The sequence below is a fragment of the Aedes albopictus genome, chromosome 2 (assembly GCF_035046485.1).
Source record: "Aedes albopictus strain Foshan chromosome 2, AalbF5, whole genome shotgun sequence".
Classification (NCBI taxonomy): domain Eukaryota; kingdom Metazoa; phylum Arthropoda; class Insecta; order Diptera; family Culicidae; genus Aedes; species Aedes albopictus.
In genome coordinates, this window is record NC_085137.1 from 262,516,299 (window position 1) to 262,539,198 (window position 22,900).

A 22,900-nucleotide genomic window follows, 5' to 3' on the forward strand; every position below is an offset into this window, starting at 1 on the left:
GGAGACCCACCCCGTAGACGGCCGCGGCTTAGACCAGCTGTCTGGGGCTTAAGCCGGTACTCTTCCAGAACCGAGCAGTCCCAGGGCCCAACATTAGAGTCTTATACTACTTGAATACTTGTTACTTTTTACAATAGAAATCAAGCCCATATAGTTCGTACAGTAAGTGAACATTAGCTATATTAGTGACTAATTGATTCGATTATTTTTCAATAGTTCTATAATAATTTAAGGACATAGTTGCAGGGGACGTCGGGGCCCGCGGCGCAGTGGTGCACACCTTCGCTTCATAAGCGGATGGTCATGGGTTCGAACCCAGCCCCGGCACTTGCAATTTTTCGTCAGCTGCTCTTCCCCCCGAGAGTAGCTGGCACTTGACCCTCTTCGGAGCATATAGCTCTAACGGACCCGGAATTTGGATATTGGCGAACCGCAACTCATAATGGACCCCCAATTGGACTGGAAAAGAAACAGCAGCCACACATCAGCATTATCGTGCTCATCATTCTACCATGGACAGGGTAGAAGAATGAAAGAAGCACAAAGGCAACCAGTTCAATACAGTAGAATAAGTAGAATAGAATACATTTAGGCGCTGTACAACGTGGAAGTGCAGCGTCCAATTGGAATCGCTCACGTAGTACCCTAGTGGACAAAAGAGCTGTAGTTATAAAAAAATAGTTGCAGGGGTTACAAAATGGCAGCGAGTATGGCCGCCACTCTCTCCCTTATACCTCCCTCCCCTCACCATAGTCATCGAGAAGCGCGGAAGTTAGCGAACAATTTCTCAAAAATATACTTGCTTACCTTCTCAAATTGCACTCAGGTTGCTACTTGTGGTAGAACACTATATATTTCATCCGTCAGGAAGAACTACTTTGCAATTTTCACAATATTTTCACAATTTCGTGCCAAAATGTAGCACACACTGCACTTTTTCTTCTTCGACAAGCGCGTCACCCTTATTTTCAAATCACTTTTTAACCTCGTTTTTAACAGTCTTCTACACAACACAGCACTGTGATAAGTTGATCGATTACGTGAAATTGTCCGCACTTCCGCCTGACCTACCGTTTATCGCGGAAAACTTACGCGTTTTCCACTTTTGTGGTCGAAAACCCGGATCAATTTACATCGCGGTTCGCTAAAACGGAAAAGCGTACCGTTAAACTGAGTGGTATTGTTCAACGTACGGTAAAATTGATTAAACCGCAGTTCATGTTTATCACGAAACAAGGCTGTTATTTTGTTAATCTTTTAAGTATTTTAAATATCATACTGATAATGTGATTTCAATAGATAACAGAACAATCGTTCGCTGTTTATGAGTTGAAATTACATCAATTAATGTCACCCCATTCACGGTAGTTTTCTACGGTCAGAGAGAAACAGTACGAGAGAAGAGAGGAGAGAGTTGTCAACAAAAACGTAAATAAAGTGGTGCAAAATGGGATAATTGGTGAAAATATTGGGCAAAGTAGGGATTTAAATAAATTAAAAAATATTTTATAAGAACAAATTGTGTTGGTGGGCATATGCAATAAATCATATGTGTGCCAAAATTCAAAGGTACAACCTAGGGGCAAGACGCTGTGCAAACGAGAGCAACTCTGGGAAATTCTGAGTTACTCATTTTATCGATGATCGACGAAATTTTTTGAAAGACATCCCCAAAAGCACAATTTTCATTCAGCACACGCAACACTTTACAGTTTGACAATGGTGCCAGATCACACTTTGGCATAAATGGGAGAAAATCTGAGGAACTGTGAGGAATTCTGAACAACATTTCGTGCACAGATTTGCTCTTGTTAGATCTGTCTTGCCCCTAGGGTACAACTGCTATTTTAATACAGCTCATTTTGGAACGTTTTTGTTAGTTTATTTGACCAAGTCACACTACATGTGCGCCGTCTGATTTGTTTGTTTTGAGTGGGTGGTTGAGAGGGTTATTAGAGCGGGAGCCAAGCTTATTATTATGATCTCGAGCAACCTTCACCTTAAAGCTACTATCAGTAAAAATTAATTTAAGTTGTTTTTAAGGACAAGGTATTTGGAGTACATAGCTCAAAATTTCTAGAGCACCGTTTTTTAGAACCGTTGAACGGATTTGGATGAAAATGCATCACGCTAATTGTTCAGTGGTTGTCAATAGCGTGATGCATTTTCATCCAAATCCGTTCAACGGTTCTAAAAAACGGTGCTCTAGAAATTTTGAGCAATGTACTCCAAATACCTTGTCCTTAAATAGTTGCAAAAGTGCCTGCAAAGTTCTCATAGACTTTTTATTAAAAAAAGAGTTTATTTCTCAATTACACTTAAAAACAATTCGTAACAAATAAATAACAATAAATATTATTGTTGTTGGGATTATAGATAGTAGAGTAAACCAAGGGGTTGGTCATTCGGCACATTGTGCCCGGCACACATGCCGGCACATCTCGGCACACATACCGGCACATCTCGGCACACATGCCGGCACACATGGGCACAACATAGAAATCCAACTTTGCGGTATGGAATCAAACTGTCATTATACTTACGATTGCAAAAAATCCCTTCATACAGATTCTAGACAAGTGTTCTGGGTGGAATTTTGTCGGTAAACACCGATTAGACCAATAACATTCGCCAAAAATAGACAGGATTATAAATTAGCGCGAAAACATTCTAAGAAAATATTCCACTGGGCACATTCGGCACACCTCCGGCACGTTCGGCACACTTCGGCACACACTGAAAAATAACCGGCACAGTTTACACGCTAACCCTCAGTTACCCAGTGGTATAGAGCGAGAAACAATATTGATCGCAAGTTAAATTGTACATGGGCACCCCTAATACATGTCTCCGTCGGTCCGCTCTCGCTCTCATTGTCCGTCGATCTCGCATATCGGGATCGATCGGTTTGCATCTAGGGGCAAGACAGATCTAACGAGAGCAAATCTGTGCACGAAATGTTGTTCAGAATTCCTCACAGTTCCTCAGATTTTCTCCCATTTATGCCAAAGTGTGATCTGGCACCATTGTCAAACTGCAAAGCGTTGCGTGTGCTGAATAAAAATTGTGCTTTTGGGGATGTCTTTCAAAAAATTTCGTCGATCATCGATAAAACGAGTAACTCAGAATTTCCCAGAGTTGCTCTCGTTTGCACAGCGTCTTGCCCCTAGGTTTGCATATAGATAGTATATAGGAGTAGAGAAAGCAAATAGGGAAAACAGCTGTATTATAATCAGTAGAAATAAACCGCCGCGGAGGAAACATCTCCTCTTTCGAACTGTACCCCGTAATAAATTAGTAGTTTCTGTTCGCGTAATAAATTGTGTTTCCCTAGTGCAACAAAACGAATTTTTACAAGTGTCCGAAAGTGAACCGCGGCGGGCGCGAACATTTGGTCCTTCGAACCGGATCGTGAAAAGGACACTTGAGTGCGGTTCCGTGTTAGGAACCCGGCAATCCCCAGTGCGGTGGGCGGTGCAGTGAAAACGGACAAAGACTAACAGTGCGCGAAAGCCGTCGGCAATAATTGCACGGCTCGGAAGATTGCGGGCGGAGTGAAATTTCCCGCCGGTGAACATTCTTCGGTGAAGAAAAGTCTGGCCAGTGCCAGTGAAGGTTTCCAGCGCCATCGCTGCTGCTGTGGCGCGGTGCGTTGTGCAACAACCAGCCAGGAGATCTTGGCGCCATCGTGAGGAAGAGCGCACCTATAAGGAGGACATCTTGAGGGACGAAACCAAGGCGCTGTCGTCGAAGCGAAGGAGCCCAGCAGCCCGGAGGACATTTTACTTTGGGAAGTATAGTGCATGTTGGGTGGAGATTGCATGTTGGGTGGAATTGGTGGCAATAAATTTATGAAAGTGCATGCGAGTTGCTTATTTTGGAGCGTAGCCCTGAGGTGTCCGCTAGTTGTTGTTTGTCTCGGTGTTCGCTGGATTTGTTGGCTTGTTTGGTCTTCTCTGGTCGTTACCCCCCTCGCTGCTGTCTACATTGTCGTCGAGCAGTCAATCTGTCTCTCGAGGTCGCGAATTTGTGGAACGTCGAGTCGATCGCGAGTGTTTTGGTGCAAGTGAAAGTGCTGTGCAGTTTTCAATTTTGATTGATTGCGCTTGGCGCAGTTAATTGCAGTGTAGTGCAGTGATCAAATAGTTATCAATGGCCGATCTACGCGCCCTTGGTAAGAGTGAACGACGTGTGTTGAATACGTTGGAAGGATTGGAGAATTTCGCGCGGAGATACGATCCCAGCCAGGACGAACCACAAATTGCAGTGCGCCTGGAATCCCTGGAGGCAATCTGCAAGGAGTTTTACGCGATTCGGCAACGAATTGAGCTGCTAACGGACGAAACCGCTGACGATGAGGACGACAAGGATGTACGATTGCGCGAAAAGGCCAATCTGGCGGCACTTACCGAGTTCGAGGAGCGGTATTTTCGTCTGAAGGCCAGTCTCACATCGAAGCGAGCTACCCCACTACCAACCGCGACGGCATCCGGAATCGGTCAACCTGGTGACCGGTCAGATTCCTCTTTTTCAAAGGTGAAGCTGCCAGAAATTCGCCTTCCGTCGTTCGGTGGGAGGATTATGGAGTGGGTCCCGTTTCGAGACAGCTTTTGCAGCCTGATCCATGAGAACAAGCAACTCAACGACATGGACAGGTTCAGCTATTTGAAGTCGGCTCTTTCTGGAGAAGCGTTGCAAGAGATCGAGTCTGTGGAGCTTTCAGCTGCAAACTACAGCGTGGCGTGGAAGGCGCTGGAATCCCGCTACGAGAACAAAAAACTCATAGTGAAGGCCCACCTCGATGCTCTGTTTGCCGTGGAAGGCATGAAGCGCGAAAGTTACGACGGCTTGAGCAACCTCATCAGCGGGTTCGAGAAAAACCTCCAGATGCTGCAGAAGATTGGAGAAGACACCGCTGCGTGGAGCACAGTTCTGGCTTACATGGTGTATTCCCGGCTGGATCCTGCCACGCTACGGCAGTGGGAAACGCACCACAACTCCAAGGACGTGCCAACGTACCAGAACATGATCGCTTTTCTTCGCAGCCATTGTGCAGTACTGCAATCCGTCGCTCCCGTGAGTTCGAAGCCGAGCGGTTCCGACTATCGCTCATCTAAGCCATCCGTGTGCCATACCACCGTCAAACCGTCAAGGAAGTGCCCATTCTGTGGAGATTCGTGGCATCCCGCTTTCGTCTGTGGAAAGTTCCAGCGGTTGCAGATTGCGGAGCGGCTAGAAGTTGTTTCGAAGGCAAGGCTGTGCCGAAACTGTCTCAGCCTTGGCCATTGGGCCCGATACTGCGACAAGGGAACCTGTCGTCACTGCCAGCAGAAGCACCACACTCTTCTGCATGGAGCACCAATCCGATCCTCCGTTCCACAATCGCAGTCAAACCCTCCGACACAAACCAGACAACAGCCACTATCCTCGCAACCAAGACCAAACCCGAGACCACAGACATCAAACGCTAGCAACACTACACCCAGCAACTCTCAACGACCTAGCACTCAGTCACCAGCCACCAACACTGCCACATCCACCACTCAAACACACATTGCACTTCCAGTTACTCCCACACACAACATTCTGCTCTCCACCGCCCTTGCGAGGGTCCAAGATCGTCACGGCAATACTATGCTAGCACGAGCCCTGCTGGATTCGTGTTCCCAGCACTGCCTGATGACGAAAGAGTTCTCCAGCAGAATGCATTTCCACGCGTCGCCATCACTTCTCTCCGTTCAAGGGATCGGTTCGTCGATCAGCACTTCGACGAAACTCGTCAGCGCTGTAGTTCGGCCAAGGTTGGAGGACATGTCGGCTTTCTCGCAAGAGATGCATTTCAACGTTCTCCCGCGGCTGACTGTTTCGCTACCGACAGCCAGTTGTAGCATCAGCGAATGGAACCTTCCCGAAGCAGCCTTCCTCGCCGATCCGCGTTTCCACGAACCAGGACCGGTAGACATCATAATCGGAGCAGAGTATTACATGGACCTGCTTCGAAGCGAGCGACACAAGGCGACTGAAGATGGACCTACGCTACAGAATACTGAGTTTGGCTGGATCGTCTCCGGCAAGATACCCGATCACCCTGTCGGTGGATCGCCATCCTTGACTTTCGTCTGCTCCACGAACGATCTTCAAGACCAGCTCACGAAGTTCTGGGACCTAGAAACCTGTCAAAGTCACAGTACATAGTCACTGGAAGAGTCAGCTTGCGAGGCGTACTTCAACCATACAACCGTACGAGACGAGGCTGGCAGATTCATTGTGAAGAAGAAGGAGAGTGTAATCAGTCGACTAGGTTATTCCGAGACAACAGCGATCAAGCGACTGATGGGAATGGAAAGACGATTCGCAGCTAATCCCGAGCTGAAAGCGATGTACGCCGAGTTCATTCGCGAATACCTCGAGCTAGGGCACATGAAGGAAGTGGAACAAGATGCTGGAGAAGAAGTCAGGAGGTACTTTCTGCCGCACCACGCAGTTCTGAAACCGGACAGCACGACCACGAAGCTGCGAGTGGTTTTTGATGCTTCGTGCCAGACGTCGACCGGCGTTTCCTTAAACGATGCGTTGATGGTCGGTTCCGTCGTCCAGGACGACCTGTCCAGCATCTGTCTACGATTTCGAACACACCGAATAGCCGTGAACGCCGACATTGCCAAGATGTACCGTATGATCCGAGTCCAGCCCCAAGATTACCCGTTGCAGAGCATCAAGTGGCGGAACGATCCAAGTGAACCGCTTCGAACGTACGAGTTGACTACTGTCACGTACGGCACCTCGTCCGCTCCATACCTGGCTACAAAATGCCTACAGCGTCTCGCTGAAGACGGAAAGGCGTCACACCCCGTAGCATCTGAAGTCATCGAGAAAGACTTCTACGTGGACGACATGCTCACAGGAGTTGACACAATTGACGAAGGTCGGCAGCTGGTGAAGGAAGTCATCGAGCTGTCGGATTCAGCGGGTTTCACGTTACGAAAATGGAACTCCAACAGCGCGGAGCTTCTCGAAGTCGTCCCGGAGAACTTGCGAGATGAACGTTCCATCCTCGCACTAGATTCCGCCGAAACAGCGATAAAAACCCTCGGTTTAGCGTGGGAACCAGCTACAGATGTCTTCCGTTTTACCGAGGGGAAGTTCAACTGGATTGCGATGATCACGAAGCGCATTGTAGTCTCCGACGTTTCGCGCCTGTTCGATCCGCTAGGTCTGGTCGGACCTGTCATCATTCAGGCCAAGATTTTCATCCAGGAGCTGTGGAAGCAGAGTTGCGGCTGGGATGACCCTCTGAGTCCCGAGTTACAGGAGCAATGGCAGGAGTACAGACGCAATCTAGCTGGATTGGAAAACCTAACCGTTCCCCGCTGGGTAGGAACCGGCGGTCATGCTACTGCCATCGAGCTACATGGCTTCTGTGATGCGTCAAACAAGGCGTACGGTGCTTGCTTCTACGTGCGAACCATCTCCGAAACGGGGGAGGTGTGTGTGAGGTTGCTGACGACGAAATCACGAGTCGCTCCACTCGACAACCTGAAAAAGGGGAACAAGCGTCTATTTACCCCAAGGTTGAAGCTGTTGTCTGCGTTGCTGTTAGCCCACCTCTTCGAAAATGTCGTGAGCAGCCTTGGCATACGTGCAAGGTGCTTGTCCTGGACGGACTCAACCATCGTCAACTGTTGGCTATCGTCGTCGCCGTCAAGATGGAAGCAGTTCGTTCCAAATAGGGTTTCGGAGATTCAGCACATAACGATGGACGGTGTCTGGAACCACGTTGCTGGACTGCACAATTCGGCGGATATTGTTTCCCGCTGGATAGATCCCGTACAGCTACAATACAAATCGCTCTGGTTCAGTGGGCCGCATTGGCTGAGGTCGGACGAGTGCAACTGGCTATCAACTCCACCGATCAGCGAAGACGATTTTGATCCGGTAGATCTCCAGGTCAAGGACGCCTCTGCAGTACTTCCAGTTATCGAACCAAGCGATGTATTCAACCTCCGATCATCGTTAAGCAACCTCCAGCGCCACAATGCCCGGATTTTACATTTCCGCTTCAAGTCGCAAACGAGAGAGAGAGAATCGTCGAAGTTCCCAGATCTGAAGCCGCAACTCGACGACGGGGTACTGTGTGTTGGCGGCCGGTTTCGACACGCGTCAATGAAGAATCGGCGCTCAGCCTATCAGAAAGCTCAGCGGTGCACACATCAGTTGTGGGAAAACTGGTCCAAGCTGTACCTGTCGGACCTCCACAACCGGACGAAATGGACTGTACGTCGGAACAACGTTGCAGTAGGGACCATGGTGGTTCTGAAGGATGAAGAACGACCGCCTCTGAAATGGCAGCTCGGCCGGGTGACAGACGTTCACGCTGGCGAAGACGGGAATGTGCGGGTCGTAACAGTCAAGACCAAAGACGGCAGCTACCGCAGAGCAATATCGAAAATCTGCGTTCTGCCCATCCGTGATAATATTGTATCGTCGAACGGGGAGAACTAAAGCTCCTCCACCGGCGGAGGTCGAATCCATCGGCCTCCGCACACCAGTTAAGTTGTTTGTACATTGTAATTTTCCAAAAAGTAACCCGCTCATTTTTCCCAGTCACGATCGCCCTTGGCTCCGGTAATCCGGAGCAGTCTCCAATCGACCAATCGAGCCCGTCAAGCGTACCCCTGTCAGTCGAGGTAGTATAGTTTCGGTGGTGGCCAGATGTTGCATGAAGTCTAGTTCGTTCAAGCATGAATAACGTTAGCGGTGTTAAGCGTCAATTTTTCGGCGCCCAGTCAGACCCTCATTACAATCAGCACCAAATTTGACTCTTCGAGGTAACCTGCAACCGCTTCTGGAAGAGGACAGGAGTGCGCATCCTGCCCTTGGCGTGTTACAAGTGTTCGTCATCTAGCTTGGCCAGTGAGATCGACATTCACAGTACGTAGCTTCTTCAAACTAGTAGCAGCCCGTAGGTAATACCCAGAAAGTCATCGTAGCGTGAACAGAGAGAGGGATTCCGATGCCAGCCGGCGTCCGCGGAGGCCATGATGGCCTCCGTTCCAGGCAAGTCCTTTTTTAATTTGATTATAAAGGTAAAAAAGCACCCTCTCATCTGTTTCAGCGATAGCGACTATGCAACAACACCACCGAAATGAGTCAGCCGAGCAGTCCAAATTCCGATGGCAACCCGCCATCCCAGCACGACAACCCGTCGTTGCAGTTTCCAGTCAGCAGTTCCGACGGCAGTTCCGTCCCAGCACGACAATCCGTCGTCGCAGATCCACATTCACCAGTTCCAACGGTAATCCCGTTCGTGCGCGACAAACGTTGCCGCAGATCCGCAGCCATCAGTTCCGACGGCAGTCCCGTTCAAGCGCGACATCCATCGCCGGAGATCAACCAATTACCAGTTCCGACGGCGCACTGCCGTCCCAGCTCGACAATCCGTCGTAGCAGTTTGCAGTCAGTGTGTATTCAGCCAAGCTTCGTTCAACACCGTAGAGCCAACCCGTCTATTCTGTACTAGAGTGAGAGGAGCATCGGTACCGTCCGGTACCCGCGGAGGCCCGCCGGCCTCCGTTCCAGGGAAGTCTTTTCGTAATGTGATTAAAAAGATGAAAAAGCACCCTCTCATCTCTTACAGCGCTATATTTCACCCATCTCCAACGACAAGTACAAGTTCCGACGGGAATCTGTCATTCCTGCACGACAACCCGTCTTCGCAGTTTCGAAAACATTCGTACCACCGACATCCCACCGTCCAGGGCGAGATTCCGTCGTCGCAGTCCAGCCATGATCCAGTCCAGTCAGTACTTCCCACGACCATCGCCGGCAATTCGCCAAACGTTCATCGAGGAAAATAGATACAGAACCTGAAAGAATCGTTCATCAATCTCATATCCAGCAGGAACGATCATTCCTATGCGAAAGGATCCATCTGTGCCACCCGGCGCACACGGAGGCCAAGTTGGCCTCCGTTCAGGCAAGTCGTTTTAATTTTTGATTAAAAAGATAAAAAAGCACCGTTTCATCTTTTTCAGCGACTTGGCCTGCGGCCAGCAGCAGACGACCCGCTCCGATCGGCGAAGTAAGCATCCAGCACTCCTACTTACCTGATGGCAGCCCACTGAAATTCCTCAGTTCCAATGAAGAATCCTTCCAAGATCACTGTCGTCGGCAAATCCATTTCGTCCTCCACGTCCGTGAGATCAGCAGCACCAGTATCAGCATCATTTTCTTGTTCAATCGTCCCGTTCTCCGGCCGAGTGCAGCAAAACTGTCAACAACAACAAATCAGCTGCAAAGCTAACTAGGTCAAAATCCGTGTTGCATTGCCAAAGAAAGCGAATGTAGGTCAGCTACAGAAACTGGGTCAGTAGTGCGACGATCAATCCTGCACCGAGTCGGCTCCAGCTACATAATGAATTGTTTTGCTTTGCTTTCACAGCAAGTAGGGCAATAGGACCGGACCGACAGTACATAAACCGAAGAGCCGTAGCCATAGAGTATATAAGAACAGAAATGAAAAGTAGAATTTCGGGATCAAAACAAACCCGAAATTTTTTGTAGCTAACAATAATTGTATTGTCGTCGCGGTTGAAGCCCGAAGTTTCCCAACACGCGACAATCGAGTTTTCTCCAAATCCACACGTAAAACCTAACGTCGGACGTAGTGCGCTGGGCAGCGGATCTGGCCCTCTATCCAGCGCACTTTGCCCGACGTACGTCCGACGCTCGGTTTGGGAGAAAAATCGATTTTCGCGTGACAAAAATTCCGATTTTCAACTGCACGAACAATAAAAAGTGTGTAAGTTAGAGTGAGAGAGTTGGAATCAAAGATTCCAAAGCGGCCGGCTTATGGTAGAGCGAGAAACAATATTGATCGCAAGTTAAATTGTACATGGGCACCCCTAATACATGTCTCCGTCGGTCCGCTCTCGCTCTCATTGTCCGTCGATCTCGCATATCGGGATCGATCGGTTTGCATATAGTATATAGGAGTAGAGAAAGCAAATAGGGAAAACAGCTGTTTTATAATCAGTAGAAATAAACCGCCGCGGAGGAAACATCTCCTCTTTCGTGTTGGAGTCTTTGACTCCGGAACGTCCTTCCCGGTGGAACACGACGACGAGCAGAGTATCGACGACACGCGGCGGACACTAGCCAAGAACCCAGCGGACGCAGGGATTCGGAATCTGGGATAAATAATTAGAAACTCGCGAGGAAAAACTACGATTTAACAAAAAAAGATTTATTCGGTAGCGCGGACACGTTTACAAGACGCGGCAAACTTTGTTCTAATAATAATTGTGTTTTTGTCTCTAGTTGAGCGAGGGGTGTGCGGATGTCTAGTCGTACAAATGGAAAGGGCGTAATCATTGCCTCCCGACACTCCTCCTCAATGTGCAGCATCTTTACATTGTAACCCCGAGCATTTCCCGGAATCGCTCGAGTTTGATCGGTCCCAACGGCTTGGTTAGGACATCAGCAGCCATAACGTCGGTCGGGCAGTACTCCAGGGATAACTGTCCAGTCCTGCAGAGCTCCTCCACGAATCGCTCCTTCGTGTCGATGTGTTTCGACCTACGACTTGATCTACCTGTCTTCACAAACGTTATACAACTCTGGTTGTCCTCTCTCAGAATCGTCGGCTTCAGTTGTTCCTCGTCCAAATCCTTCAGGAGGTGTCTCAGCCAAATGACGTCTTGGCTGGCCTCGCAAAGCGCAACATACTCGGCCTCCATCGAGCTGAGTGTCACGCACGTCTGACGTCTGCTAGCCCAAACTATCGCTCCGTCGCCGTATTTGAAGACAAATCCCGACGTTGATCGGCGGGTTTCAACATCGTCAGCCCAGTCTGAGTCGCTGTATCCCGTCAATACACTACCAGAGCCCGCTCTCAGGTGTAGGTAGTAATCCTTCGTACCGCGGAGGTACCGTAATACACGTTTGGCGGCGATCCAGTCACGTTCTGTGGGCTTAGCGAATTTCCGACCAAGTATTGCTGCGCTAGCAGCGACATCCGGTCGAGCACATACCGAAAGATAGAGAAGGCCACCCACCAGGCTTCGATACTGCGTCGGATTCTCGAGTTCATTGCTGGCATCCACGGTTTTGGCGTACTCTAGATCCATAGGACTTTTCGCTGCTTTGGCCTGGCTCATCCCGAATCTGTCGATCAGCTGATCAATGTAAGCCAGCAACCGAAGTTTGAAAGCTCCTTCTTCGCGCTTCACCTCCATGCCTAGGAAGTGACTAACGTCTCCCAAGCAAGTCAGCTCGAACTCTCCGGTGAGAGCATCAATCACCCGCTTGATCTCTCCATCATCAGCCGAAGCGACGAGCATGTCGTCAACATATACTAATAGAAAAACAGTTTTACCACGTACCTTTCTGATGAACAGACACTGGTCTGCCGTTGACTGTTGGAAACCAAGCCGGCCAAGAACTTCCTTCAGCTTCAAGTTCCAACACCTTGCCGACTGTCGCAGGCCATAAATGCTGCGCCGCAGCCGGCACACAAGCTCCTCCTGACCCGGAACTGCGTAGCCCGGCGGCTGCTTCATTAGCACTTCTTCTTCCAGTTCGGCGTTTAAATAGGCCGTTTTAACATCAAGATGTTTAACGGCGAGTCCTTTCTTCGCGGCCACAGCGAGGAACGTGCGGAATGTCGCGTGTTGTGTTACAGGGGCGTACACTTGATCAAAGTCAACTCCGTACTTTTGCGCAAAGACTTGCGCCACTATGCGGGCTTTACACTTCACCACTTGTCCCAACTCGTTCTTCTTCACCTTAAACACCCATTTTGAACCAATCACTTTCCGGCCTTTCGGCTGGGGCACCAGTTCCCAGGTATTGTTCCGGCGGTGCGACTCAAGTTCATCGGCCATCGCATCCCGCCACACTTTCTTTTGTTTGGCTTCTTCGACACTGTTGGGTTCTTCTTCCACGCATTCCGCACTTCCCGCTGCGATGTCCAGCACGTATTCGTTCAAATATTGAGGCACAACACCCCGGTTCTTCCTCACAGGTCGCCGCACTTCACGAGCCCTGGGCTCTTCATTATCACTCATTGATTCATACATACTTCGGTCACTGTCATCGTCATTGAGTTCATGTTCACGTTGTTGATCACTAAGCGGATCTTCCCGCTCACTTTTCGGTGTATTCACACCCACTGATTCTTCACCATCCTTCTTCAACGGCAGGATCTTCACTTTTTCAACAGCGGCACGTTCTTCCTCCTCAGGAACTACCGGGAACTCCACCGACGACGATCCGTTTCCCAGCTCGATGAATCGTGCATCTCGGCTCACTGTGATCTGGTTGGTAGCACGATCGACGAATCGGTACGCCTTGTGCTCCATCGAGTACCCAACCAGAGTCAACTTCCGGGCTTTGCTCTCCATTTTCGACCGCTTTACCGATGGCACATGCACGAAGGCTTCGCTTCCGAACACTCTCACGTGGCTGAGGTCCGGCTTCCGTCCCCACCACAGCTCGTACGGGGTGCGCTGGACGGATCTTGATGGTAGACGGTTCTGGAGGTAAGTGGCCGTCAGCACGGCCTCACCCCAAAAACGCTTCTCCAGACCGGCGTCTAGCAACATACAAGTTGCCATCTCGGTAATTGAGCGGTTTTTCCGTTCTGCGACTCCGTTAGATTGCGGCGAATATGGTGTGGTGTATTGCGGCACGATCCCCTCCTTTTTGTAAAAGCTTCGCAATTCAGAGTTATCGAACTCTCCTCCGCCGTCAGAGCGGATTACGCGGGGCTTGCGCCCGAATATATTTTCCACCCACCGCACAAAATCTTTGATATTTCCCGCAGCCTCTGATTTGTTCTTAAGCAAATACGTTACAGCGAACCGGCTGTGATCATCAATCAGATGCATTACATACCGGTTACCGCTCGGAGTCGTTTCCTTCATAGGCCCACACAAGTCGGTGTGAATGATATCGAGCACTCGGTCAGACTTTCGCTCTTCAACCGGCGGAAATGGAGAGCGGGCCGACTTCCCCTCGGCACAGCATTCACAAACGATTTGCAAGTTACATTTGCTTACCTTGATTCCAGTCGCCATTTCGTCTTTCACCAGGCGTTCCACTGCCGTCCAATCACGGTGGCCTAGGCGACGGTGCCACTGATGTCGGCAATGCTCCGAATGCTGACCAACAGTAGCGGCCAACGAAGTCGCTCCCTGGCGCAGATGGTACAATCCGCTGCTTCGTTTACCTGTTGCCACCACATCTCCGTTCCGGTTGGATATCTTGCAATCATCCTCACCAAAGGTCACACTCAAGCCCTTCCGTGCCAGTTGGCTCACGGAAATCAAGCTCGATGCAAGTCCCGGCACGAACTGCACGTCGCTCATTTCTATCTTCACGGCGTTCTCCTCGTCGTCGACACCATACAGCACACCACTTCCATGGCCGTATATCTGGGTGCGGTCTCCATCGGCGAGGGTAATCCATCCACCTTCGTACTTCTCCAACGAGGAAAAGAACGACTCGTCGGAGGTCATATGAGCACTGGCTCCGCTGTCGATTATCCACGACGAAAATCCACTACCGGCGGTGAACGCGACGCTTTTCGCCTCGGTGTGAGCCGATTTAGCTTTCACGTTCTCTTTCTTCGTTGCTTCGTCCCTCTGGGACGCAAGGTACTTCCGGCAGTTGCGCCGAAGGTGGCCGGGCTGCTTACAATAATGGCATGTTCGGGATTCCTTACCTTGTTTGCTTTTCGTGGTACTCATCTGGGACCGCATCGCCTTTTCTGGTTTAGACGCAGGCCCATCTCGCTCCCGGCGACGCTGAAACTCGTCCATCAAACGCGCTTTGACGATGTCCATCGAGATTTCGTCGTCCGCCCTGCTGTCGAGCACCGAAACAATCCCATCGAATGACGGGGGAAGGCTGCGTAAAAGCATACAAATTTTCGTGTCGGCATCCAAACGCGTGCCGGCGGCATCCAGTCGGTCAAACAGCTCATCCATTTCGCTCAGGTGCTGTTCTAGACCACCGTTTTCCCCTAAGTTAACCGCGCACAATCGCTTCAATAGCGATACCCGAACCGAACGACTGGTTTTCTCGTGATAGCACTTCAACGCTTCGAAAACATCACGCGCGAACCTTTTGTTTTTAACGAGCGGAAGCTGGCTATCCTCCAGCAGCAAAACGATTGTCGCTTTTGCTTTCCTGTCATCACTACACCAATCTTCGTCGCGGTCTTCTTCTTCAGTTGGGACCGGATCATTCACTATGTGCCAAAGATCTTCACGGCTGAGCAGCATTTCTAGACGTATTTTCCACGTCTGCCAGTTTTGTCCATTTAGCTTTGGCACAGCAAATCTCGCGTCAGCCATCGTTCACTTTTCGCGCACTACCCCAAGCACTAACCGCTCACGTTTCCAATGTGAGATCGAATGTAAACAAAACACACTTCGAGTCGGGGGGACTCGGCTCTTCTTCACTCACTTTTCTTCGGGCGTCGCGCCGACTGCCCGGAACAGCATGGAAAACGTAACGGTTTCTTCACTCGCTCTTCGCAGCAAGCAGTAGCTTTTTCGTTCTCCTTTTCACCCGGAGAAGTGTCACTAACACTAATCAATCTTCGCTCCCGTTGCGGAGCACTCTCCCACGATTTCTTCTTTCTCCAGCAGAGGGTATAACACAACCTCAAATCTTCCGGCGACGCTGGGGCTTCTCCCTGGGGCACATAACCTGTTGGAGTCTTTGACTCCGGAACGTCCTTCCCGGTGGAACACGACGACGAGCAGAGTATCGACGACACGCGGCGGACACTAGCCAAGAACCCAGCGGACGCAGGGATTCGGAATCTGGGATAAATAATTAGAAACTCGCGAGGAAAAACTACGATTTAACAAAAAAAGATTTATTCGGTAGCGCGGACACGTTTACAAGACGCGGCAAACTTTGTTCTAATAATAATTGTGTTTTTGTCTCTAGTTGAGCGAGGGGTGTGCGGATGTCTAGTCGTACAAATGGAAAGGGCGTAATCATTGCCTCCCGACATTTCGAACTGTACCCCGTAATAAATTAGTAGTTTCTGTTCGCGTAATAAATTGTGTTTCCCTAGTGCAACAAAACGAATTTTTACAAGTGTCCGAAAGTGAACCGCGGCGGGCGCGAACACCCAGATTGGTGTCAAAGCGACCCAGATTGAGCAAAACTGCAGTTACTCTAATCTGAGTAAAGGCACCTTTACTCTAATCTGGGTTACCGATGTTGGTGGCAAAATCTGGGTAACCGGTACCCAGCTCCTCCTGGACCTTGGTTTTGTTAATTTATTTCCAATTTAGATTTTTGATAAAAAGCTCCCAATTCCCGTGTGCTGTTCACTTATCTGATGCAGGAAAACAGTTCCCTGGAAGAATTTAACTGTTTTCCCGTAATATATCCTCATATTTTTCGAGGAAACATCCATAATTGCCAGCGTTCGCCTGACCGCTGCCATATTCTCAAGCCGGAAAGTGACAAAGTGGCGATTACCCAGATCTTTACCCAGATTCAACCAATCTGGGTTTTCGGGTTACCCATATTTTGACAACTGCTAACAACATGAAAATCCGGGTAGAATTGACCCAGGCGATGGGTAGTTTCAGGTTAGCGTGTACACGGAAAAATATTAAAACCCAAAGAATAAGTTTTAAAAACTCAAATTTGGCTAAACTGCTTTTAGTTTCAACTCAAAGTTGGGTTGTTTTCTCCCTCGCCCCACCGCAATGTTGTCGAAAACAAAGAGAGAAGCACCGACGCATCCGCTGCTCTTCCGTGGAAGAAGCCAAATTTGGGTTTTCTTGAGTTAACCCAAATTTGCGTCATTTGAGGCCTCCGTTGGGTGAAAATAACTTACCAGTGGGTTAATTTTTTTTGCCGCTCTCAAACGAGAACTACTCACTCACCACTTTCGCTGTTTGACGCAAATTTGAGTTATTCCACGGAAGACCGGGATTGCGTCAAAACAACTTAAATTTGGGTTGATTTGTAGTTCCGTGTAGGCACATATTGGCACACGCTCAAAAATCACGGCACATATTGTGCCTTGCAAGATAAATAAATCCGCGAAACGCGTTTGTCTTCTTCTTCTTCATCAAGTTGCAAAAATATGACCGCACCACTATAAGCGACCTGATGGTCAGAAAATCTGCATGCGGCGCTTATATCAAATCCACATGAGGCTGCGGCGATATAACCGCGAGGAGATGCACGCGATACAGACGCAATGTGGAAATGGAAAAGATGAAGCCGCATCCCCCTGCAGCATCACCAAATAACCCAAAGGTGATGCGTATGCGTATAGTGAATCAATGTCGCGAATGTCCCCCTGAATGGTGGGAAACTCGGCACAAAGTGCCCGGCACACTCGCCGGCACACTTTTGGCACACTTGCCGGAACATTAATGACGCTGGCTGTCATCAAACTGGCAACACTTTTTTATGTTTTTTTTTCTGGAGGAGAAAGAAAATGAAGAAGAAAATAACGAAAACAAATTTTCTCAATACTTTGGAAAAAAAATGCAACTGGTATCGAATGTTCTTGAAGCTCGAAAGCTGCCATGAAAGCTGCAGTTTTTTCCAGCTGTGTCTAATGGGGGGCGTAACAAGAATGAGGACCAGAATGAGGACCCAAAGCGCTGGATTTCTTAGCAGCAGCAGCAGCATCAAGATCAAGTCTTCCCCCTGTCTTCCTGATTTTACTGAAACAAGCGCATCCCCTGGCGCAGCTATAGCTGCTATAGTGGAGGTTTCCTACGGTACTGATATACTGATACATTTATTCGGTCCCGGTGGAGTAAATTTTAGCCAAAAACATGCTTTCAAATACCAGCAAGATCGCAGCATAATCAGGAGATTGCTTTTGAATCGGTTTTTGATTCCAATAAAGTTGCAAGAATCAGGATCAAAACAAAACAAGTGAAAGGTTGCCAGATACACAAAATTACACAATTAATCAACTGACAGCATAACTGCCAGCACGCTGGCACACTTCGGCACGTTCGGCACATCACCGGCACATTTGGCACAAAATAAAGTGTGCCGAGTTTCTCACCGATTAATATTATTACGATTTCTGGCCACCTGAGTTGCCATTGTGTTAACTTTTGTTTTGATATGAACGGCCTGAAGGCTGCTGCGATGTTGCTGGGTGGGTGACAGTATCTGTTCGATTTTGACATTGCGTCTGTATCGCGGGAATCTCCTCGCGGGCATATCGCCGCCGCTCAATGTGGATTTATTATGAGCGCCGCAATATGAAATGTGCTGAATGACCAACCCCTTGGTTGCGACACTTGTGAACCAAGAAAATGGCAATTCTAGATTGAGTTTAAATAAGGGCGAAAGTAACATGAGAGAGTTCTCTTCATCGACTCTCTCTTCTGCAAATTAAAGTGACAAGATGCAAATTCAATCGAACTTTTTTACACTTAGACGCTAGATTGCATCGCAACTTAGCGATTTATGACCATAAAGTGCAACCATATTTGCATCTTGTCACTTTAATTTGAAGAAGAGATAGTCGATGAAGAGAACTCTCTCATGTTACTTTCGCCCTTATTTAAACTCAATCTAGAATTTATGATTGAATGTCGGTCTTGATTCCAACCGGATAGACAATACTTCCGGCAGTTTCGCCGGCGATGTCCGGGCATGTTGCAGAAGTGACACTTGCGCATTTCCTTTTTCACTTCCGAGCGCATTGCCTTTTCCTGCTTCGAACCACTCGCGCCCGCATCACGTTCCAAACGGTGACCGTATTCATCCGACAGTTTCGCTTTCACCACATTTGCGGCCATACCACATAGTAAAGCTGACAATTCGACATTTTAAAAAATCATGGTAGCTTTTACAATGAGCCTCTGCACGAATTTGCCCTGTCCTGCTCACTCCCACAGAAAACTTGAAAACACCGCGCACAGTAAAAGTCACATTTGACTTTTACTGTGCGAACTGTTTTCAAGTTTTCTGTGGGAGTGAGCAGTACGCCAGATTCGTGCAGAGGCTCATTTTCCAATTTTGATTACCATTTTTATGGTCACATCTAAAGGGTCTCGAGTATTCCAAAGTGGCGAATCCTTGTCGCTTTGACAGGTCTCCTGCTCGATTGGAACTATGGGGATGACACTAAATCGACTGTTCCAATTTTGACGTTTCTCCTCTGTGTTTTATTGTCTATCCGGTTGGAATCAAGACCGACATTCAATCAAAAATTGCCATTTCCTTGGTCCACAAGTGTCGCAACTGTTGCGCATCTAGTGCGCTGTGTTGCTGACAACAACGGAAAGGATGCGCACTACTTTTGACATGATTAAAAAACGTCGCGAGTTGGGTCGCGTCGCGACTTGATTGTGCGAAGTCCGGTTTGGTGGCGGCCCGACAATATCCAGGCTCGTTAGTCACATCAACCGTAAAATGTTATAGTAAAAATAAGAACGACTGAATAATTTCTGTTACTATAGGGCACTGCACTGTTTTGATTTTGTATGGGATTTTGACGTTTCGTGGCCTTGTTGTTTACAAAATTTCTGTAAGAGTGAAAGAGGAGATAATTTCATGCACTGCCCTATACAATTTTTTTCAGTGCATACACTGAAATAAATTTTGTTGTCGAAACTACCGATTCCATGGTAAAATTACTAACTGTACCTATGATTCTCAACCGACAACAAAATCTGTAAAGGTAACTGAAATATGCTTAAAATTACAATGCATTGTAGTAAATTCAACTAAAAGCATAGTCGTCTCAACAACAAAACATTGTTAATTTTTCCAGGACACGCATTTTACAACACAGTATGGTTAAAAATACAATGCTCATTTGTTATATTAAGACTATTTTTGGTAATGTTAACTGCACTGCTAGTTAATTTGACAGTGTTTTAGTGGAATTAACTGGAAATAGAGCTTGCTGACGTTTATTCACCTTTCTCTTTCAAACATGCAGGCGGAATAGGATTTGTTGTCATCAGGAAAGGTTTCCCGATGAAAACAAATCCTATCCCGCCTGCATGCTTGAAAGAGAGAGGTGAATAAACGTCAGCAAGCTCTATTGTTGTCGGTTGAGAATCATACACGGAGAGACGAAACTACCCAAAAGTGGGTTCTTTCCACCCAACTTCGGGGTTGCGTGCGTCAAGCCAATTTTGAGTTGATGGAATCGATGTTTTTGTTGGGTTGTTCCCGCTTGCTTCCATGTGAAAAAAATACCTAATTTTAAGTTTTTTCAACTCAACCGAAATTTTGACTAGGTTGAATTCACTCAAATTTGAGTACTGTGCTAGAAACTCAGTTTTGGCTTGACGCACGGAACTGCAAAAGTTGGGGTGTTTCTCTCTTCACTCTCTGACAACAACAGAAAGAGCGCATGAAAAGGGAGATGAAAAAGAACTCAAAATTGAGTTTAAAAGTACCTAATTTTGAGTTTTTCAGTTTCTCCGTGTAGGTACGGTTAGTAATTTTACTATAGACGTGTGCACCGATGAACATTGAGTTCACTGAGCCTGAAATTTTTTGACAGTACAGCGGGGTCGACTCTCAACAACTTCTACTCAGAGATGCATCACCAAAATGCGCTGATAATATTTTTCTTTGATTTCTTACATGAATTTACATTTAAAGTGATGCATATGCATGTAGTTAATGCACTAGCCCATGTTTTTGCAACTTCATCGCGAAAACTAGATGCAATAAATTAAACAAATTTTCAGCTGGGTAGAAGTTGTTGAGAGTCCCCGCTGTGGTGTCAAAATTCGCGGCCCGAGTGAACTTTCAGCGGGCGGTGCACTTGTCTATAGACGAGTGCACCGATGAACATTGAGTTCATTGAGCCTGAAAAATTTTGACACCACAGCGGGGTCGACTCTCAGCCACTTCTACTCAGAGATGCATAACCAAAATGCGCAAATATTTTTTTTCTTCGATTTCTTACATGAATTTTCTTTTAAACTGATGCTTATGCATGTAGTTAATGCCCTAGCCCATATTTCTGCCACTTCATCACGAAAACTAAATGAAATAAATTAAACAAATTTTCAACTGGCTAGAAGTGGTTGAGAGTCGACCCCGCTGTGGTGTCAAAATTCGCTGCCCGAGTGAACTTTCAGCGGGCGGTGCACTCGTCTATGGAATCGGTAGTTTCCACAACAAAATTTATTTCAGTGTACTGATGTACTGACATTTGCGGGAATATCTTACCTGGGTATTGAGACACGTTGGTAACGACGTCAAAAAGTTCCTGCCAAGCGAGCTCATCGATGCTACAAATTTGGTTGGACCTGCAAACCTCGAAAAGAAATTTACAAACTGTTGCAAAATGGATTTTCTAATAGCTGGTGTTGACAATGTTATGTTTAAAATAGAAAAAGACCTCAATGAACAATTCGGGGCCCTTCCACTGCCGTTTCCTGGGATGGATAGTAAGTATCTAATGTTTATCATTGATCCACAAACCTTATGAGCTTTTGTTTACTGCAGAGTCGACCGCCGCCGTCTGTTTGTTCTTCAATGCCACCGATGGAACCGAATGTGATAAAGGTGCCGCTTGTCCATTCCGGCACATTCGTGGTGACCGAACGATAGTGTGCAAGCATTGGCTTCGTGGTCTGTGCAAAAAAGGCGACCAGTGTGAATTCCTGCACGAGTACGACATGACCAAAATGCCGGAATGCTACTTCTACTCCCGGTTCAATGCTTGTCACAACAAGGAATGTCCCTTCCTGCATATCGATCCAGAAAGTAAGATAAAAGATTGCCCCTGGTACGATCGAGGGTTTTGTCGTCACGGACCCAGCTGTCGTCACCGGCACGTGAGGCGAGTTTTGTGTAATTTCTATCTGGCCGGCTTCTGTCCCGATGGGGAAAACTGTAAATTCATGCATCCACGGTTCGAACTCCCGCCGCCTCCGGAGACCAAGGATCAAATGCCAAAGCGTCTTCCGACGTGTCACTATTGCGGTGAACCGGGACATAAGGCATGCTATTGCCCTAAAATGCCTCAGGAGGTAAGAATTAATATAATTGGTCTGCCTAGGTTTTCAAAATGTTCCCGGAAATGTATATTGTTCTGTGTGTTATGTTGTAATTGTTGTAGTTTTTTTTTTGATTATACGAAAACCTGGCAGTTTTTTTTATATAAATCAGGTTGAAGAAACATGTTAGCTAAATTTGACAATAATTTCATAACACTTTTTTTTTGTAGCAACGTGAAGCAACGCTACGAATGGAGGAAGCAAGGTATCGATCGCTAGGCTATTTCAAACATCGGCAAAATATGGACGGCGCTAGCCAAAACTCAGAGGAAGGTGGTATTATTTTGCCACAAAGACCGCCTCCAAAGCCCCTCGAGGAGATCACGTAAGTATTGCTTGGCTGAAATCGCACAATACTCAAAGGTTATTCCTGTTAAAATAACGTTTTTCAATATATTTAGGTGTTTCAAATGTGGAAACAAGGGCCATTACGCAAACAAATGCACAAAAGGACATCTGGCATTTTTGTCCAACACTGCTGTTCGAAAGTGAACGTAGAGTTTTGATATAAAGAAGGTAAACTTTAACGTAAAACGTATAATTTTATTTTTTCCGAAACAGTTGTTCCATATGCATACTTCTAGAGGGGGTCCTTAAAACAAGCATTAACCTGGGACACGGTTTAGGGTATCGCGCTACTTGGGCGGTGGCTTCTATATTCGTCTGTTTTCTACTATAACTCAGTCAATTTTGAACCAATTGACTTGAAATGTTGTACACGGGTAGATACTATACCTATCTCACTGCATTCCAAAAATTGTGTCAATTGGTTCAAATTTGACTGAGTTATAGTGGAAAACAGACGAAAATAGAAGCCACCGCCCAAGTGGCGCGATTCCCTATATGGGAAACAACAA

The 22,900-nt window shown here is 47.5% G+C and overlaps 3 protein-coding genes and 1 long non-coding RNA gene across 4 annotated transcripts; 3 read left to right on the forward strand and 1 right to left on the reverse strand.

Annotated features, from left to right (window-relative positions):
- Positions 1-158: 158 nt before the first annotated feature.
- Positions 159-2,036, reverse strand: LOC134288039 (uncharacterized). The gene is made up of 2 exons (XR_009997720.1): positions 1,841-2,036; positions 159-1,576 (listed from the first exon to the last, which is right to left on the reverse strand). It is a non-coding gene; the product is annotated as an uncharacterized LOC134288039 (long non-coding RNA).
- A 2,116-nt stretch (positions 2,037-4,152) lies between these two features.
- Positions 4,153-6,195, forward strand: LOC134286500 (uncharacterized). The gene has a single exon (XM_062848117.1). The coding sequence runs from the start codon at positions 4,153-4,155 to the stop codon at positions 6,193-6,195; it is 2,043 nt and encodes a 680-aa protein (XP_062704101.1).
- Positions 6,196-6,333: 138 nt separating this feature from the next.
- On the forward strand, positions 6,334-8,502 carry LOC134286501 (uncharacterized). Its single transcript, XM_062848118.1, has one exon. It carries the CDS (start codon positions 6,334-6,336, stop codon positions 8,500-8,502), a length of 2,169 nt encoding a protein of 722 aa, XP_062704102.1.
- Positions 8,503-21,171: 12,669 nt separating this feature from the next.
- LOC109407071 (cleavage and polyadenylation specificity factor subunit 4) lies at positions 21,172-22,570 on the forward strand. Its single transcript, XM_029854075.2, has 4 exons — positions 21,172-21,431; positions 21,490-22,016; positions 22,214-22,368; positions 22,445-22,570. The coding sequence occupies exons 1-4, from the start codon at positions 21,329-21,331 to the stop codon at positions 22,533-22,535; spliced, it is 876 nt and encodes a 291-aa protein (XP_029709935.2). The 5' UTR covers positions 21,172-21,328; the 3' UTR covers positions 22,536-22,570.
- Positions 22,571-22,900: the final 330 nt, after the last annotated feature.

What these genes read in the sequence shown, in the direction of transcription:
- LOC134286501 (XM_062848118.1), top strand. Translation starts at nt 6,334, where the DNA reads ATGGGAATGGAAAGACGATTCGCAGCTAATCCCGAGCTGAAAGCGATG.
- LOC109407071 (XM_029854075.2), top strand. Translation starts at nt 21,329, where the DNA reads ATGGATTTTCTAATAGCTGGTGTTGACAATGTTATGTTTAAAATAGAA. An exon ending in GCCGTTTCCTGGGATGGATA is followed by an intron (nt 21,432 to 21,489) that starts GTAAGTATCTAA and finishes TGTTTACTGCAG; the next exon opens with AGTCGACCGCCGCCGTCTGT. An exon ending in GCCCTAAAATGCCTCAGGAG is followed by an intron (nt 22,017 to 22,213) that starts GTAAGAATTAAT and finishes TTTTTTTTGTAG; the next exon opens with CAACGTGAAGCAACGCTACG.
- LOC134286500 (XM_062848117.1), top strand. Translation starts at nt 4,153, where the DNA reads ATGGCCGATCTACGCGCCCTTGGTAAGAGTGAACGACGTGTGTTGAAT.